This window comes from Cupressus sempervirens, chromosome 3, assembly GCF_028749045.1.
Source record: "Cupressus sempervirens isolate cs-2001-9-10 chromosome 3, ASM2874904v1, whole genome shotgun sequence".
NCBI classification, from domain to species: Eukaryota; Viridiplantae; Streptophyta; class Pinopsida; order Cupressales; family Cupressaceae; genus Cupressus; species Cupressus sempervirens.
This window is the reverse complement of record NC_143120.1, coordinates 13,882,129-13,901,288: the sequence shown is the minus strand read 5'-3', so window position 1 is coordinate 13,901,288 and position 19,160 is coordinate 13,882,129. Positions and strand designations below refer to the sequence as shown.

The 19,160-nt window shown below is 37.6% G+C and overlaps 2 protein-coding genes across 3 annotated transcripts in view; both read left to right on the top strand.

The window, feature by feature from the left end:
- LOC149564498 (proline-, glutamic acid/leucine-rich protein) overlaps positions 1-18,115 on the top strand; it is a 200,349-nt gene extending 182,234 nt beyond the window's left edge. For both annotated transcript variants that reach the window (XM_089818038.1, XM_089818040.1), the window contains exons 11-13: positions 15,087-15,373; positions 16,256-16,511; positions 16,734-18,115. In XM_089818038.1, coding sequence (XP_089674164.1) covers positions 15,087-15,373; positions 16,256-16,511; positions 16,734-17,749 — 1,559 coding nt within the window. In that variant the 3' untranslated portion in view covers positions 17,750-18,115. The remainder of the gene's footprint in view (positions 1-15,086; positions 15,374-16,255; positions 16,512-16,733) is intronic.
- On the top strand, positions 12,889-14,047 carry LOC149564499 (uncharacterized). The gene is made up of 2 exons (XM_089818041.1): positions 12,889-12,932; positions 13,056-14,047. The coding sequence occupies exons 1-2, from the start codon at positions 12,928-12,930 to the stop codon at positions 13,885-13,887; spliced, it is 837 nt and encodes a 278-aa protein (XP_089674167.1). The 5' UTR covers positions 12,889-12,927; the 3' UTR covers positions 13,888-14,047.
- Positions 18,116-19,160: the final 1,045 nt, after the last annotated feature.

The window sequence follows — 19,160 nt, the reverse complement described above, 5'->3', positions numbered from 1 at the left end:
TATTGAAATTTGTATGGAGTGTTGCTCTACCTATATTCTTTTCTTGTTGAAGATTAAATACAATGGTTTGCATCACAAGAAGGAAACAAATTAGACTGATGTCATTGTGTTGAGTATTATAGGAGAAATGTTGACCAAGATACTCCTTTTATAGTTTGCAAAGGAGATAGTGGTACTAAGTGAGTGACTGGGTCAGTTTATCAACTATTCTGAACCATAAGGAATACATGTGGCCCCTCCTAGTGATTGGATATGAGATCTAACATGATCAATAAGCCAACTATATTATGATATTGGGCCATCCTAATAACAACCAACCGAGCTGAATAGCAATTAGCATGGAGGTATTGAACTCGTATCATTTGCTTGTACTTATGCCAATGATGTCTCAGGATTGAGATCATAGGGCAAGCATTTGTAGGAGTTCACATCCATCAAGCACCTTCAACACCTGAGACTACAAATTATTTCTCCTTAATCCAGGTTGATCTACTCAGTTGAGTAATTGCCAGATTGGCACAATCCTGTTGTAAGCAAAGCTGTAAATCAGAGATGACACCATAACTGCAAGGGTTGATACATAAGATCAGAAACAATAACCTTATTATTGTTGCAGGGGTGTATATCCATATCTGAAACAATATTCTTATTTGTTATATGTCCACTATTCAAATATTGGATGCGTCACCTTATGAAGAAGAACAATGATGGGAGAGTGTTAAGCCTGTGAAGTAGAATATTTGTAAAAAGATCTGCAGTCATTGTTGTACTGTGAGAATATTTGTGAAGATTGTTGTACTCTAAAGTTATTGTAGAAAATTTAGATCTAATTTCATTCTCGGAGTCTCTTCCATAATTGAAACCATGTGAGAAGGATGTTGATGAACACCTATTTCTGAATAGTGAGTTACGAATGTTCTTGCAACAAGAGAAGAATGGTGCATTAGGAATGCTGCGGAGGCATTTTTATGGATGATAAGATCCAAGATTATGAAACAAAGTCAAGACAAGGGGCTCTTCCACTAAGAGGGAGCAGACGACAATGAGATTTTGTTCAAAATCAGGATGGTCATATGACTATTTGGCCTAGGACTTTGATCTTATGATAATAGCTCCATTAGTGGTCTTGGATGTAGCTTCTTCATTCACATATGAATCATGTCAGATAATAAGAGACTCTTGGAGCAAGATATCTTTGATGATTAGTTTCCTATATCATAAGGGAGCTTGACACTTTGTTATAGGCAACCTTAGATGAAGAGGTAAGGAGGTTGATCCATGTACATGAAGCTTCAGAAGAGAACTACATTACCTTAATATCTGAGGAAGCAGATAGAGGACCTGCTTAAATTGACTTCCAAGGAACTTGGTAATATTGGTTTAGAGGGAGTGGACCATGATGCTATCACCTAAGTCATGATAGATGGATACTCTTGAGCTTGGGATTCCTCTTATCAGGGAGCAGTGGGAGGATCTTTAATTGACTATCAAGGATTATATTGGTTTAAAGGGAGAAGATCATGTGTAGATAACTTCTCTAGTGACAAGGAAATTGTAGCAATCAAGAATGAGCAGATAGTAGATATACAATACATGATTGTGGCATTCGTGGTGCTTTGCTTGGAACCAACAAGATAAATAAGAAAATAATCTTACTATAGTCTTGTGACCCAACTATAGACTAGCTCTATGATGTGCCAAATTAAGAGATAAGTATTGCATACTCTTGAATAATGTTTATTAGTTCATGCTATAACATTGGGATGACAAATCTTGTATGCTTCTAGGATTAACATTTCCCTTCGAAATAGTTTAGTTTTAAACCTTTATCAACTATTTGGAATATCTTCATGATGGACCAAGAAGCATAAGGAATTGTATTCACGGGAAAGAAACTTGATACTTTAAGTTTGAAGTTGAATTCACGATGGACATTAGATTCAAAGGGAATCCAATAACCTAGTAGAAGAAACGTTGGACAAGGAGGTTAGAAGGTTGATATCACATTCAGAAAAGGTCTAACGCAACCTTGGACAAGAAGGTCAAGATGTTGATGCATGTACTGGAACTTCAAATAGAAACCACATTATCATGAATCTTTGTTGTTGCCAAGCCTAGGGATAAATCTAAAGCTTATTACATTCACTATAGAATCAGACAAGTACATTTGTGTACGAGAAATTACTGCCGTGAATAAAGTTGAGATTAGAACAGAGAGACTTGCTAGAAGATGTGCCAAGTGGATCTTGGATCATAGTGATTTAGAGGGAGTAGACCACGAAGATGGTTTCTAGACAAGGTACATTATCACTAAAGAATGAGTGATTGATATTCTTGAGAAGTCCCATACCAAAGTAAAGTTTGTGCATTTGGAGACTAGCTTGGAGTTGTGAAGAATAACTCCCTTGCTAAGGAGTCTTAGCCTCAACGATTTCTTGAAATGTACTTGATTGGATTCTTCTCTGTGAGAGAGAAGCTTAAAATGAAACCCTTTGTAATATTATTTAAATAATGGGACCATTAACTAATTAAAATGCTTTATTAAAATTGGGGAGATTACATTGATGCAATACTTTTTATGCAGACCCTACAGTAGATATGCATACCACACCTTTAAATTATTTAAATCAGCAATAAGTGTCGGTTGTATTGTGAAGAAAGGAATTCCATGCTAGAGACATTAGTTGGAATAAATGAATACTGAACTGAGTTGAGAGAAAACAGCCAAAGTAATTCAAAGCTGTTATAGAAGTATAGGTTGAAAGCATTCAACCCAATAGTTTGATGGCAAATCAAGTCTCCTATAGAAGTATGGATAAGTTAACAGATTGATGGAAAATTAGGTCTACTCTCAAAGTGTAGATTGAAAGCAAATAAATTGTAAGTTCGATGGTAAGTTCCTAAATGTGCATTCATACCAATCCCTCCAAAAAGATGCTAGAAATGTTCATTAACCCATGATTGATATGATGATGAGGTGGGAAAGCATTCATAAATCCCTTCCTAATTTTGTGTTGGCTATCTGTCTCTGGCCCAGGCAATTAAGTGGTTCTCATTTTAAGTGGGGAAAGTGACAATCTTTTTCTTTGTGTCCCAGAGTTGCCAGAAACTCCTATGTCCCTGCTTGGGTGCAAGCATCCCCATATCCAATTTGGAAATGTATCCATTACTACCTAGATATATGTTGAATATTGTACCCATGTCTGCTTAAAAAAACTTGATTTTCCAACTGTGCCAAATACCATAGGATTTGATTTTTTTAAAGATTTGACATAAATCTTCCCAAATTTTATTTAAATTTTTTTATTAAAGCAATTAAAAAAAATAGTATAAACAAAACCTGCACCAAATGAGAAAGACAAATAAGATGATTTTCTATTTCAGCTACCCGTTTTTTGGGTTATCCTCTAATGTGTAATGTCCCCTTTCTAGCATTCATAGCATGATGTTGTCGTTAGCCTATTTCCCCACGGTCCCGTAGGCTAACCAGGACATTAAAGGGACTTAGAGGCCATTTGGCCGAGACAGTTTCAGTTGCAGGTCTTTCTGAGGGGTTTTGAGGCAACTTTGGGCATACTTACTATTTATAGTAAGTCATCTTGGATATGGTCGGACATCCAGTGGCAACGGTATGTCGATGGTAATTGTTTAAAATCGACAAGAAGACTTGTTTATCATTGATAAAATTTGTTATGCATTGATAAAGCTATTTTATAAAGTTAAGTTTAAATATTTAACTTTATTAATACATGGACTATAGTTTGTGGGAAATATTTAAATTAAAAGAGTCCCCTTTATTTTACAATACATTGGAGACATAAGTTATATAAAGGGAGTTATGTTTTATCCCACATTGAGAAAACGAAGGATTGAGCTCTTGTAAGAACACTATAAAAGAAAGGGAAGAGCTTCTTTTTAGTATGCTTGGAAATATCAAAGAAATTGAAAAATTTTCTGGAGATTATGTCTCAATAGTTTGAAGGACGAAATCCCTTCAAGCTGGAAATCTTGATGTCATTGAAAGATATGGTCTTGAGATTCAACATGATAGCAGTCTGAAAAAAACAAATACGAAAAAGCAGCCCGAAAAAGCGGAATCGAAAAAGCAGGCGGAAAAAAAATCCGTAAAAGCAGTTCAAAAAGCAAATCCGAAAAAGCAGTCGAGAAAGCAAATCGAAAAAGCAAAACAGAATGGGCAGCATTGAAGGAAATTATTACAGCCATCTACAACCAGGTTCCTTTGTTAATATTGCTTTTTAGGGTGTTATAAGTTTCAGCTGTAAGTGTGCATTACACCAGCATTATCATTTTGAAATCCATATAAATGCCAAAAATCTTGGCCATATTTCATGAGCATTGTATTAGAAATTTCATTGCAAATTAATAAGATAATAGTTGTTGGTGTCATTTAAGCAATACAATATCATTATTTATCAGCTAGTTAGTTTGCATACCAACTGTTTGTAAAAATGTCAGTTGGCTGTAGGTGTTCATTTCTCATGCTTAGATCATATATATGCATTGAATATTGTCAAAATTAGTAGCACACTCATGTTAGGCCATTGTGTAGTCCATTTGGAGTCTTCTAGCATAAGAATCTCATTGATGCAAATTGAAAAAAAAGTCATTTAAAGCCAGCTGAAAAACTATATCAGTCATACGTCCCTTGCATGTGAATTGTTTGATGAAATTCATTGAGCTTTCATCAGCATTTTTGAGAGCAGATTTGAGGAGGGTCATTACAGTGGTATCAGAGCGGTTTCCTGCCATCCTGTGGAGGTCTTATTGGGAATTTGGATTAGCCAGATAGAGAGAAAAATGTTTGACAAAATGAATGACAGTCCAGATCAGGGAGAGGAAAGATTCTTACAGTTATCAGACACCTTAGCACAGGGACAGCGATCAGCAGAGCAGAGAGCATAGGAACAGAGTTAGAGATTGGAGCTTATGATGTAGATGATGGCTCGTCAAATGGGGTTGAATGCTAACGTAGGTGGAGGAAATAATCAGAATGGTAATAATCAGGATGGGACACATAATGGAGGCGAACAAGTTGGGAACAATTTTGGTCATGCACCCTAGCAAACTAGGACAGTGAGTTCAAGGCTCATGATTCCCACATTTCCTCCTAGAACTCCAGAGCAGCCTGTACCAGAGCCCCAGATCACTAATATACAGGACCAGCAGAGGAGAGATTGGGAAGCCGAAGGTCCAAATTTTATTTCTGCAGTTACCTTTAGGGAGTATATAGATGTGCGGATGAAGCATATGCCACGTGGACATGACAAGAACCAGAGCTATGAGCTACAGAAGAAAGTAGGGAAACTTCAATTACCATATTATGATGGCTTGGGGAAGTCTACAGCAAGAGCTTGGGTTCAAAGGCTTGACACATACTTTCAAATGAACCCTATGCCTAAGGAAGAAGCTATTAAGTATGCAACAATTCACCTATAGATGGGTTAGCACACAAGTGGTGGCATCATGGTATGGTCACTATGGGTCATGCACACATTACCTCATATGTGGAGTTTACGGAGAGACTGATTGAACGCTTTGATAGGCCTAACGATCATACCTTCCCTATGACAAGCAGAAACTTGTATGAGGAGTTTAACAGACATGCTGATTCGATACAGGGAGACATTAGCATATCTTCAGGTAATGGTTTATCTGCATCATCTTCACAGGCAAAAGGGGTTTCAGATGTTGTGCAGGTTGAGCCAGTTGCATCAGAAGGTGATATCACAAGCACACCGGATTGTGTGATTGACACAGATAGTGATTCCAGTACAGCTGGGCTGGATGAAGTTACAGCAGTTGAGGATACTGTCATGTTTGAGGATAGTACAGTTGATTAGAAAGTGAGCATTCAGGACTTTGCAGAAAGTGAGTATCAGGCACAGTTGGATGTTTCTTCACATGAGATAGAGGCTAGTAGCTCTTCACTTGGTTTGGCACGCCAGCTGAAGACAAGGGACAAGAATATTGTCACGGCTTTATCTCATCATGATAGGATAGATGGATTGATTGAGAATCACATTTGGATGATTCAACTGCAGGAGAGACAGAAAGGAGTCACAACAGGTTCTTCTTTAGATGACTTACAACAGATCAAGGAAGGCATGGAGGCAATGAAGTTGGCTCTCCAGGATTCTAAGAGACATGTGGACGAGCGTTGTCTTGAGGTGAGTTCAGTTCGGGAGTTAGCGCATATAGCACGGACTCAGTTTCCTTTTATAGTCGGGTCACATATTGATGATGATATGAGTACATCTAGCATTCACACTTCGGATTCAGAGACTGTAGACAGGTGCGTGAAGTCAGTTGGTATTGTTCACATTACCCAGGTGAGAAGTTTACTTGAATTGCCAGTTGGTTTGCGTTCATGGATTAGATGTTGGGATCCTTATCTTAGTACTTGGGATCGTTTTGACCGGAGATATTTATCATTCTTTGGTAGTAGTATCTGTTGCGCCATCATGGACTTGATTAGTAGCTTGCCAAGTGTAGTTCTCATCCATGCCAGTAGCTTGTTTGATGCTAGAATTAGTTTTTACACACTTTTGTTGGGCATTGTTCATGTATCCAATCGACCATTCTTGTTGGAATGGGTCGATGATCTCTCAGATATGACAAAGTTTACAGAAGAGTCCCAGGATCTGATTATTACAGATGACACCCAAGGGGAAGTTGTGGACAATTCTGAGGACTTAGTCTCCTCAACAGTTTCCTTTGATACTGAGGTTTATGTTGATGCCTCAGTCACTCCGTTTGATGATACAAGTTCAGCAGTTGGACTACAAAATTTGGATGGCAGTATTACAGATGATAGCCATTCTGAAGTTACTCCTTTGGACAGTGTACCAGGGGTAGAGTATAGGAGTTTGACTAGTCAGCACAATCATGTGTCTAGTCAGCTGAGAGTTTGCGAGCGAGACATTTCTATCGCTTGCGAGCATTTCGATGCTGCTCGTCAGTTGTTAGCAGTTTATGGATGGGGTTCTCCTGCTAGTGATGAGCAGGGAGGCAGTTATCTTTCCTTGACAGAGATCCACTCTTTATGGGAGGCTATTCGGATTCTGAGACAGAATTATATGCAGTTGGTAGCCGATAGAGATTATCTTATGGAGTGGGGCAGTGCAGCATATGACGCATTATTGATCAAGGAAGATGAATTGAGTAAGCTTACTCAGCAGCTTGAGGTGACTTCTGAGTTTCTTGAGAGTACACAATTGGCTTTCGAGGAGTCACAGTTTCATTTAGTTGAGGTGACCATGGAGTTGGAACGACTTCAGTCTTTACCAGATTCTGTACAGTCACTGACCGCGGTATTTGGTGATCCGAGGATGTCCATGGTCGAGGTTGATAGAGGCAGTGGAGATGAGGATATATCTATCCATGACACTAGTATTGGCATATTTGGTCCGTTTCCATTGGAGGCAGGTTCAACTGAGTTGGGCGCTACAGCTGAGCATTGTGGTATGTTTGACTTGGAGGGCACAAAGACTAGTGATGTTGTTGTTGATTCTGCACTTTTGGCTATATCATCCTCTGACTTAGCCAATGATCAGTCACAGTTGGTTGTATCACGTCTGCAGGATGAGTCTGTTATTGGGATTGGTTCTTTTTACCGGCATTATACTGTAGAATATGTTCATCGGTTTGTTTTTGATCCATGTGTTGAGGAGTAGATGGGAGACAGGTTTGGTCTGGGCTCTCGTTTTTGCTATCTACCGTGTAATGACTATTCACCATCAGCAGTGCATGGGTGTTATGGTTATGAGATAGTGGCCGGTGATCTGCAGAGTTGTGTTAATTGTAGTAGGTGTGCAGTGTGTGGATTCTCTGTACTTGGTGCAGTTTCATGCGGGAGTATTCATCGTTGTTGCAAAATTGTATTGTACATTCCACATAGGCTAGTGGGATGTGTTGATGGTATTTACTATGTTGGCAGTTTGGGTTATCTACTCTACTTGGGTTCTGATATTTCGAGAGCTTGTTTCTCATGGGTTCCTGACTTTGGAGTTTGGGTGAGTTGTATTTGCCAATTTGATTATGGATTCCTCTTGGTTAATTTTCAAAGGTTGTTGTAGGAGCTTATGTTGACTGATAGCAGTATAGTTCATGACTACATTTGGGATTTTGGTGGATTGATTGGGTTGTTGTTTGACCATTGCTTGGGGACAAGCAATTTTGGGAAGGGCGGATTGTAATGTCCCCTTTCTAGCATTCATAGCATGATGTTGTCGTTAGCCTATTTCCCCGTGGTCCCGTAGGCTAACCAGGACATTAAAGGGACTTAGAGGCCATTTGGCCTAGACAGTTTCAGTTGCAGGTCTTTCTGAGGGGTTTTGAGGCAACTTTGGGCATACTTACTATTTATAGTAAGTCATCTTGGATATGGTCGGACATCCAATGGCAGCGGTATGTTGATGGTAATTGTTTAAAATCTACAAGAAGACTTGTTTATCATTGATAAGATTTGTTATGCATTGATAAAGCTATTTTATAAAGTTAAGTTTAAATATTTAACTTTATTAATGCATAGACTATAGTTTGTGGGAAATATTTAAATTAAAAGAGTCCCCTTTATTTTATAACACATTGGAGACATAAGTTACATAAAGGGAGTTGTGTTTTATCCCATATTGAGAAAATGAAGGATTGAGCTCTTGTGAGAACATTATAAAAGAAAGGGAAGAGCTTCTTTTTAGTATGCTTGGAAATATCAAAGAAATTGGAAAATTTTCTGGAGATTATGTTTCAATAGTTTGAAGAACGAAATCCCTTCAAGCTGGAAATCTTGACGCCATTGAAAGATATGGTCTTGAGATTCAACATGGTAGCAGTCTGAAAAAAGCAGATACAAAAAAGTAGCCCAAAAAAGCGGAACCGAAAAAGCAGGCGGAAAAAACAATCCGTAAAAGCAGTTCAAAAAGCGGATCCGAAAAAGCAGTCGAAAAAGAAAAATAGAAGGGGCAGTATTGAAGGAAATTATTACAGCCATCTACAACCAGGCTCCTTTGTTAATATTGCTTTTTAGGGTGTTATAAGTTTCAGCTGTAAGTGTGCATTACACCAGCATTATCATTTTGAAATCCATGTAAATGCCAAAAGTCTTGGCCATATTTCATGAGCATTGTATTAGAAATTTCATTGCAAATTAATAAGATAATAGTTGCTGGTGTCATTTAAGCAATACAATATCATTATTTATCAGCTAGTTAGTTTGCATACCAACTGTTTGTAAAAATGCCAGTTGGCTGTAGGTGTTCATTTCTCATGCTTAGATCATATATATGCACTGAATATTGTCAAAATTAGTAGCACACTCATGTTAGGCCATTGTGTAGTCCATTTGGAGTCTTCTAGCATAAGAATCTCATTGATGCAAATTGAAAAAAAAGTCATTTAAAGCCAGTTGAAAAACTATATTAGTCATACGTCCCTTGCATGTGAATTGTTTGATGAAATTCATTGAGCTTTCATCAGCATTTTTGAGAGCAGATTTGAGGAGGGTCATTACATAATGCAACTCTACTATGTTCACAAATTGTAAAGTGTTAAATTAACTTATAAATATTTATGTGTCAATATTGGTTTTGAAGTAATGAAAATCTCCTATAATAACTTAGAAAACTGTGTTAAATATATGTATATGTATTATTTATTAATGTCGTGTCCAGCCGTATCCATATTGTGAGTCTTAAAAAATGGTCATATCCATACCTAATGTCGTATCTGTATTTGTATCCATATCCATATCCATGCAACATTTGTTGTGTCCATAAAGAAAATAATCAAACCATGATTAATATCTTATATGAAATATATTAACTATGTGCACACCTAAATAACTGATTAGCTCCAAACTTTCATATGCACACACACACATACACATATCAAGGATACATGGGAATGCATCCCCTATGCCCATCCCCTCCCCTTTTTGGGGATGGGGATGTAAAGGAAATGTCCCCCAACTGTCCCCGATTGCCATCATGTGTTGAAAATGCCAAACAGGTCCCCAGACATTTGGGGATGGCTAGACATCTCCAAAACAGATAGGGGATGTCAAAACATCACCTATTCGTTCCTAGGACAGCTTGCTGGGGAGGGGACGTGGGATGTAGAGGAAACATCCCCTAGCCACTCCCAATTACCAAAAGTTGTCAAAAGTGCTAGGAAAGGTTCCCATATGTAACTAGCTGTCTCTAGAGCAGATAGGGGACACCAAAACATCACCTATCCATTCCTGGGATGGCCTGTTGTCCCTTGTGCCTTGGGATGATTTTAGGATTTGGGGAAAAAAAGGATTAAAAAAATAAAAACTTTTAGCCAAAGTAGCAACATGGGAGTCCCACAAGGGCAAGCATTTGTCTTCTTAACCCTAAAATGATAAAAAGAGATCAAAATTAGAACATATACTTCTTACCTATGTCAGAAGTTTCCTGTTTTCATAGGCTGTGCCAATATCTTGTTATATTTTGACGCTTGAGACTTCTGCATACATGTTTGAAACATTTTGATTTGGATATTCATATTGATAGACCATGGATTTGATGTTTGAACTTTGAAACTATTGTTCTAATGCTGTTACTGTTCATGATTTATACTGCTGCTATTATTCATTTGCATTGTCATCTACTGCTGTAACTCTTTGTTTATATATAGTCTTCTTGTTATTGGTTATTGACATCTCTCTCTTTTTCCCTCTCTAAAATAACATAATATATTTTGGAATTTTTTAAAAATCATATACACACACACACACACACATGTACATACATATATACATTCATCTATGTTCCCTGGGGACGCTTACCCGGCCTAAAACCCCCCTTTTCGGGGACGGGGACGTCAAGGGGACGGGGGGACGAGTATGGGACGTCCCCCAGCCATCCCCAAATTTTCTTTTTTTGCAGGGGACGTCCTCGAAACTTGGGGATGTGGGGGGGACAAAAGGGGGACGGCCAGCCGTCCCCGGTACGGAAAGGGGACGTCTAGCTGTCCCCCAACCGTACCGGGTACGGCCGGCCATCCCCCTTTTTTGCAAGCTCAAAACATTTGTTGTGTCTTTTTTGGTCGGCTAGTGGGCCCCACTCCTCCAAAAACCCTAAAATGTATATAACTCAACACATTTAAATTGTTTTAACCATTCTTTAGTTTTCATTTTATGTTGCCGCCGGCTGAAGTTTTCATTTTGCAAATAGCGGAGGTAATAGTTTTGCTTCCAAGAGCTTGACCAAGGGTTTGATCTTTTATTTTGTCCACTAAGTATAAAACTCTTTGTGCTTTCATCTATCATTTTTTTAATAAATTTGTAGCTTGCAAAGTCTGATTTTTTTTTAATTTTTTCATTGTTTCAGCTCATATATCTATTCAATTGCATATTTAAACACAATAAGCAGCAGTGGGAGTACAAGTAGTAGTAGTGAAGAAGAAAATGTAGAGGTTGATGTTGTTAGTAGTGACACTAGGCAAAAACCCAATCCTAAAGCTGATTTGTTTAAATGCCCTTCCGACATTATGAAGAATTTTGCAAAGGGTCCTTTCAATAGGAAAAAACCTCTTCTCCAATATGTCACACTTAGGCCAAAAGATAAAAAGAATTCGAGAGGGACTAGGGTGTGGGATTGTCATGTTTGTCTTGATGATTTTAGGGGCAGCTATACAAGAGTGAAGTCACATTTTTTAGGTGTTACATGCCAAGGAGTCAAAGCTTTTCCTAACCTAACCAATGAACAAAAATTAGAATGTCAAAGATTGCATTTAGAGGCTGAAATGGAGGGGCAAAATTTGACAGTGACATCACCATCCATTCCCTCACAATCATCTAGGCATATTTCATCTGCCATTGGTACTAGTGGCAGCCCTAGTGGGTCTAGAGGGAAGAGAAAGATAAGTAGTAATGAGAAGGGCTTGGTGGAAAGTATGTTTAATGCACAGGCAAAGGAGAAGTGTGAGGCATCCATTGGTAGATTCTTTGTTGCTAATGGTATTCCATATAATGCAACCCGTTCCACTTATTATAAACAAATGGTGAAAGATATTATGAGCATGAATTCCTCATTTGTGCTCCCCGGTGAGCATAAGCTACGAACCACTATCCTAGATGAAGAGTACTCAAAGGTTGCTTTATTATTTGAGAATATGAGACGCACTTGGGTTAGGACAGGCTGCTCTATTGTGATGGATGGGTGGACTGATGTTAGACATCGGCCATTGTCACATCCCCTGCTGGCTCTTATTTTTTGAGAGCCATAGATTGCTCAGGAAAGAAGGATGCAGATTTTCAATTCACCATTTTGCGAGATGCCATAGAGGAGATTGGGCCCTCTAATGTTGTACAGGTTATCACAAATTCTGCACCTGTGTGCAAATCAGCAGGTTTGATGATAGAGGGTGCTTATAGGCACATATTTTGGACCCCTTGTTGTGTTCATTCCTTGAACAATGCATTGAAGGACATAGGGAAGATTGAATGGGTGAAGCAAGCGGTGCTAGAAGCTAGAGAAGTGCAAATGTTTATTTGCAACCACCACACTTCACTTGCTCTATTCAGGTCCTTCTCTAAGAAGGAGTTCCTCAAACCAGCCGAGACAAGGTATGTCAATTATAATTATAGTTTACTTTTAGTTTGTTTTAACTTTAAGTTATTTTAAAAAATTATTTATAAGTTTACTTACATGTGATGCTTTTTGTTTTAAATTTTAATCATTAATGTTTAAGTTTAAATTTTTAATTTTTAATTGTTGCTATAGGTATTGCACATATTTCATCTTGATGGAGAGGATGATTGAGGTGTATGAGGCCCTTCAATTGATGGTGGTGAATCCAGAGTGGGGACGATGGTCTCATTCTAAGTCCACTAAAGGAAAAGCGGTGAGACAAAGGATCCTTGATGAGAGTTGGTGGTCCACAATGAAGTAAGTTGTTGGTTTTTAAATTTACTATTAGTCTTTTGCTTGTTGATTTTCTTACTAATAATCTTAAAATTCTTAAAATTCTAATTCTGATTTTTTTTTTTTTTTGGCATTTTGATCTTGCAGATACATTTGCTCTGTCATAGCACCCATTGTTGATGTCATTAGATATGTTGATACTGATGCTCCTAGTTTAGGAGAGATCTATGAGACTATTGACAGCATGTTGGGTAAGATGAAGAGAATTGTTGCGGCAAAGGATCCTACATTGGGCTTTTATGAGGAGCATATTAGGCCTATTGTGACACGGAGGTGGATCATAATGAATACCCTGCTTCATATGGCAGCATTTTCTCAAAATCCCAAATGGTACGCACAGTTGGGTGGAAGGGGCCTCCCATGTGATGATTCTAAGGTTTTGGATGGCTTCACAAAAGCAATTGATAAGATGTATTCAGCTCAAGATGCCTCTACTCTTCGTGCACAGTTCCTTGACTTCACCAACCTGCCTGGCCCAAACTTGGGTAAGCCACAAGCAAGGTTGGATAGAGTTGTTTTGGCACAGAGGGATCTTATTGGATGGTGGACTTGGCATGGGAGAGATACATCTGAGTTAAAGATACTTGTTGGTCGCCTCCTTTCACAGGTTGCTAGTTCTTCAGCTGCAGAGAGGAACTGGTCCACATATTCATATATCCACTCTATCAAGAGGAATAGACTTACATCTAAAAGAGCGGAGAAGCTAGTGATAGTGCATCATGCTCTTCGACTTGCCGATCGCCAGACTCCAAAGTATAGGCAGACACCAGCTTTGCGATGGGATGTTGAGCTTGAGCATGTGGCCCAGATAGATGAGGATGACATAGCACCAGGATTGGTTGGGGTTCCATTAGATGAGACTACGCTTCCTGTGGAGGATGATAGTGAGGAGGATTCTGATTTTGATGCCATGGATTAGTAGAGGCAGAATAGGAGCAGCAGTTTGCTTCATTTTTTATGTTTTTTTTTTTATGTTGAACATGAACATGATTATGATACATTGAGTATATGATACTTATTACTTTATGGCAGCCTATAGCTTTGGGCATATTTTGATTTTGATTTTCAAATTTATGATTTATCATGCTTATCATTATGAGTCTTATGATATTGACAATGGTTAATAACTTAATGTTCATTTTTCAGTGTTCTCTGATATTGTATTGATATGCATTTTGAGAATTGGATACTAAAATACTAAATAGTGAAATACTAAAATCGGATATTATTTCATAGATGGCATTCAAATGTTGTATGTTATGGTTCTATAATGTTTAAATGACATGCTTTGTGCTTAGTTTCATATGAATGACATGTATATTTACAAATTTCAATGTATATACTATATTTTAAAATTTTCCTATATATATAGCTGTCCCCATCCCCCCCCGTCCTCAAAATCGCCAAAAAAATTTGCCATCCCGGAAACCCGTTCTGCCGTCCCCCGCCGTCCCCATATTGGAAACTTGGGGGAACATAGACATTTATATACAGACACACAAGAAATGCTTATCATTATGAGTATGATATTGACAATGGTTAATAACTTAATGTTCATTGTTCAGTGTTCTCTGATATTGTATTGATATACATTTTGAGAATTGGATACTAAAATACTAAATAGTGAAATACTAAAATCGGATATTATTTCATAGATGGCATTCAAATGTTGTATGTTATGGTTCTATAATGTTTAAATGACATGCTTTGTGCTTAGTTTCATATGAATGACATGTATATTTACAAATTTCAATGTATATACTATATTTTAAAATTTTCCTATATATATAGCTGTCCCCATCCCCCCCCGTCCCCAAAATCGCCAAAAAAATTTGCCGTCCCGGAAACCCGTTCCGCCGTCCCCCGCCGTCCCCATACTGGAAACTTGGGGGAACATAGACATTTATATACAGACACACAAGAAATGCTCTGGAGTTTCGCATGCCCATCCCTGAAACGTTGTGGAACAAATGTGTGTGTGTGTGTGTGTGAAAATCCTCAAGCTGTAAAATTAGTCTAATGTAGTTATTTTAGCTCCAATGAATGACGATGGTGAACTGAGTTTAATATTGCTCTCGATATTGTCTAATTTAGCTTTACTTTGCACCTTGTGAACAGGAATGGCTTCTTATCTTGCACCAGCTATCATTTACAATTCAATAGCTGATTTAAAGGCTTCAAATTGTGGGGGTACATTAAGTTCTACAAAAGTGCAAGGAAGTTCTGCATGCATAAGTGGAGGTGATCTGGAAAGCAACCCACGGAAGAGGAGGAAAATCCAAGGTTTATCAACTGAATCTTCAGTATTCTCTGAGTTGGAGAAAGTTTCAGATGCAAATGATGCCTTGACATCTATTTCAGTTCAAACTAGTGCTCTTCAAGCACTTGAAGCATTGCTTACTGTGGTATGTTTATTTGTTTGAAATCTTCAATTTATCCCACTAGATTCTGCTTCCTTGTGTCTGCATATTTTTGTATAAATTATAAATAATTAGTACCTGCTGCTTCTCTTGTATGTAGTTATAAATGTGAATGAGCTATGAATGAGAACAATTCAGAGATAGATGAACACATGGGAGGATCTTTGGAACTTAAGAAATAAAATAGATGCAAGAATAAGAAGAAAGCTACCTTCTACGACTAAAACCTTTACCTTTTGTTTTGTTTTTTCCTATCCACCTTTAAAATTTATGTATATTTCTTTCATTTTGCATGAACATGGCATGGATGAATTGTTATAATATGGTTTTGGTATAGGAACCGAGTTATCAAATTTCAACATTTTGATAGAAACATCTCTTCCTAGTGATGAATGTATGCTGAAACACTGAAATAAAACGGCTCAATATTTTACATGTTTATAAGAATTATTTTTTGTACTGTAAACTCTTGCACAAAATATAGGACTTGTGCTATATGGAAATATTTTCCATGATTATTAGTTTGTTATTATATTTTTTTCCCCTTTTTAAAATGCTGTAAAGGATCTGGGTGCAACCAGAGCATGGGGCTGTGTCTTGGATTTTCTCAGATCAATATATGTACCTTTGGTCAAAATTTAAAGTCAAATGTTTTTAGTAAAGCACAAAAGCCTCCAAAAATATATATGTTGAATATATTATTGATGGAAAAACACATTTGACCAAAAAGACTCTTTACCTTTTGATATTATCATCTTTGATTGCAGATACATTTTATTTTGCAATGGTACCTTTGGACATATTTGGACACTGTTATTATATGTTTTAAAAATATATTAACTATTTGTATTTTGATCTTTCTTGCAGGGTGGAGCTTTGCGCTCTGATCGGTGGAGAGCAGAGGTTGATTTGACCCTGCTTACTGTGGCTATGAATTCAACATCTAGCTCATCAAAACTAGAATTTTGCAATGAGGAAGATTTTTCTTTCTTTGAAGAATCAAAATCAAATACTCTAGCAGATTTTCAACTTGCTGCATACAGAGCTCTTTTAGCATCCTTTTTATCCCCTTCTTGTCATAGACCCCCTTACCTGTCACAAGGACTTGCACTGTTTCGTAGAGGTCTCTCTCTCTCTCTCTCTCTCTCTCACTCACACACACACACACACACACACACGCACACACACACGGGCATGCTCAGGCATTTGCATATAATGCATTCAAGCTGTGTCCCAGTGATTATGCTGATTTTTATTCTCAACCCTTAGTTGCTTCATGTTCCACACTTAAAATAATGAAATTTACCTGATCATGCCAGTATATTATGTATCCAAAATCATGCAGGGAGACAAGAATCTGGAACAGAACTTGCAGAGTTTTGTGTGCATGCACTTTTAGCTCTTGAGCCTCTTATTCATCCACGCAGCCTTCCATATGGTGCCCCACCTGCAGTCATGGCTACTGGCACAGCATCAGGAAGGGGAATTGAAGGAAATATAGATTTGGGTGTACAAAAGTCTAGCATGTTCGTTCCAAATTCAGATGGTGGTCCATCTATACTTGGATCTTCTTGCGCAATGCCTTTTGGGTCTTCGATTGAGATTGGTCAGCATAGTATGCAGATTGGAGAAGATGATTTCTATCGAGATGATGAAACATATTTGGGATGGCTTGGAAATGGTGACGATTCAGTTGCCGATCAGAATAACCTCTATGACAGCATTGAAATGCCAATTGAGAGTATTGTTCAGTCATTGACAGAGCATAGAGAATTACAGTGCCCTCCAATTGATGAAATGGAGAACTTGGGTTCAGTGCAGCCATCCATTGATAGCAGTGTACATTCTATAGCTGTTAGAGGTATCGGCAATCCCCATAATGAACCTGACATGGGAACTTTTCCTAGGGATTCAGTGGAAACTGATACAATTGAGCTGATGGGTATGTTTGAAGCTCAGCAGAACAAAGTAGATGTAACTCAGGATGCTTTGTTGGCTGTTTCTGGAAGTCAAACAATTGATAGTGCAGTCTCATCATTATCACTACCAGTGGTAGTATCAGCAGAGAATCTCCTTAATGAGCAAGCAAATGTAGGAACAACGGGCAGTAGGAGGGACAATGTTTTGTCTGAGTCTGCAACAGCGATTCATACAGAAACTAATGTCATGGAAGCAGTACAAACAGGGGCAACTGCTATTGAATCTCAGCAGCAAATTGAAACTAGATTAGAAACAGAAGGCCAACGAGCTAGAAATTTACAACTCCCACTGCATTTTAAATCTCATTTCATTTCTTCCACCGCTGAATCAGATTCTGATGCAATCCCAGATATTGTTGATGGCGACCCTGATACAGACTAATTGAGTCTTCATCCTTTGTATTAGTTTAGATAAGTTGCCAACCAATAGATCACAGCTCACAGGCCTGTTGAGGACAGATCATTAATAATAGTGCACAAAAGATGTGCTGTAGGTCATAAATAGATAATTTTCTTGATCTTTACTTGCAAGGGAGTTGTGTTATACTTTGGTAATTAATAAGTAATTAATATTAGCAGTGGAGTCTACCTAGAATATTTGTTTAGCTAAGACAAATTATTTTGTTTTCCTGGCTTCCATGTGCAGATTGCATGTAGTCAATTAATTTTGTAATTCAGTTTTTTGTAGATGACATTTAATTCATGAATCATAACCCTTATGTTATGTATAACTGTCAGTTCAGCATTAGCATTGTCCACATTCTTTAAAATTCTTTTTAAAAATTTATAAACCAATATAAATATCTGTTTTTCTATGTATCTCCAACTAGACTGTGGCAGAGGAACTATTTGGCAGACAGTGCTGCATGCAGATTCTGAATGTGCTAGATAATGCATACATTCAAAGTTGCTTGCTAAAGTGCCTTTGACTTTGTAGCTCTGACCAGTGTTGGTTTAGGTTTTCTCTTGGATAAACTATCTGGATGATTTTTCATTTATATTCTAGACTAAGTCCATGCCTATTGAATGGCTGGTATTTAAACCTAAATTATTCCAAAGTGATTTATCACCATTTGTTAAGCAGACAGTTAAAATTTATACACGAAATGTTACTCTAGTAGGCCTATTTTTTTGGTATGATTTCTTAAAACTGGAGGGATAGAATTATGCGGACTACTATCAAGGAACGCGATTATGCGCGGCTATCATGAGACATCTTTGTGTACTATTTATCTATGGAATTTAAATTGTGTTGCAATATAACTGTTCTGATGCAAGTTTAGGAATTAAGTACTGCAACTTTGGAGCTATATTTCTGCTTTTCAAATGGAGAGGTGGTTGGATATCTTGTACTTCCCTCGATTGATATGTTATAGATGCCATTGTATTTGTATATTATTATGGTTAGCCATTTCTTTTGGCAATGAGACTTTGAAGTGAAGCGAAGCTCATAGAATATTTTTTAGTTTTAAATCTGTTCTGATTTTTACGTAGATTCATGTTTTTCAAGTTCCTCCATTTGCTATTACTTATTGGAATTTGTGCACTATAAAATATATTTCTGATCATTTCAAATGTTTGTTTGTTTGTTTATTTTTTAAGTTGCCGATTCAAGTTCAGGGACGGATTCGGATTTGGGTTCGTGGGTTGGCGAAGTGGGTGGGTTCGTGAGTATATATATATATATATATATATATATATATGCAAAAAAGAAAAGAAAAGGAGAAACTCGCATAGTTGTAAAACTAATTTATTAAGTCATTTCATAGTATGAATATATCAATGTTACTTGA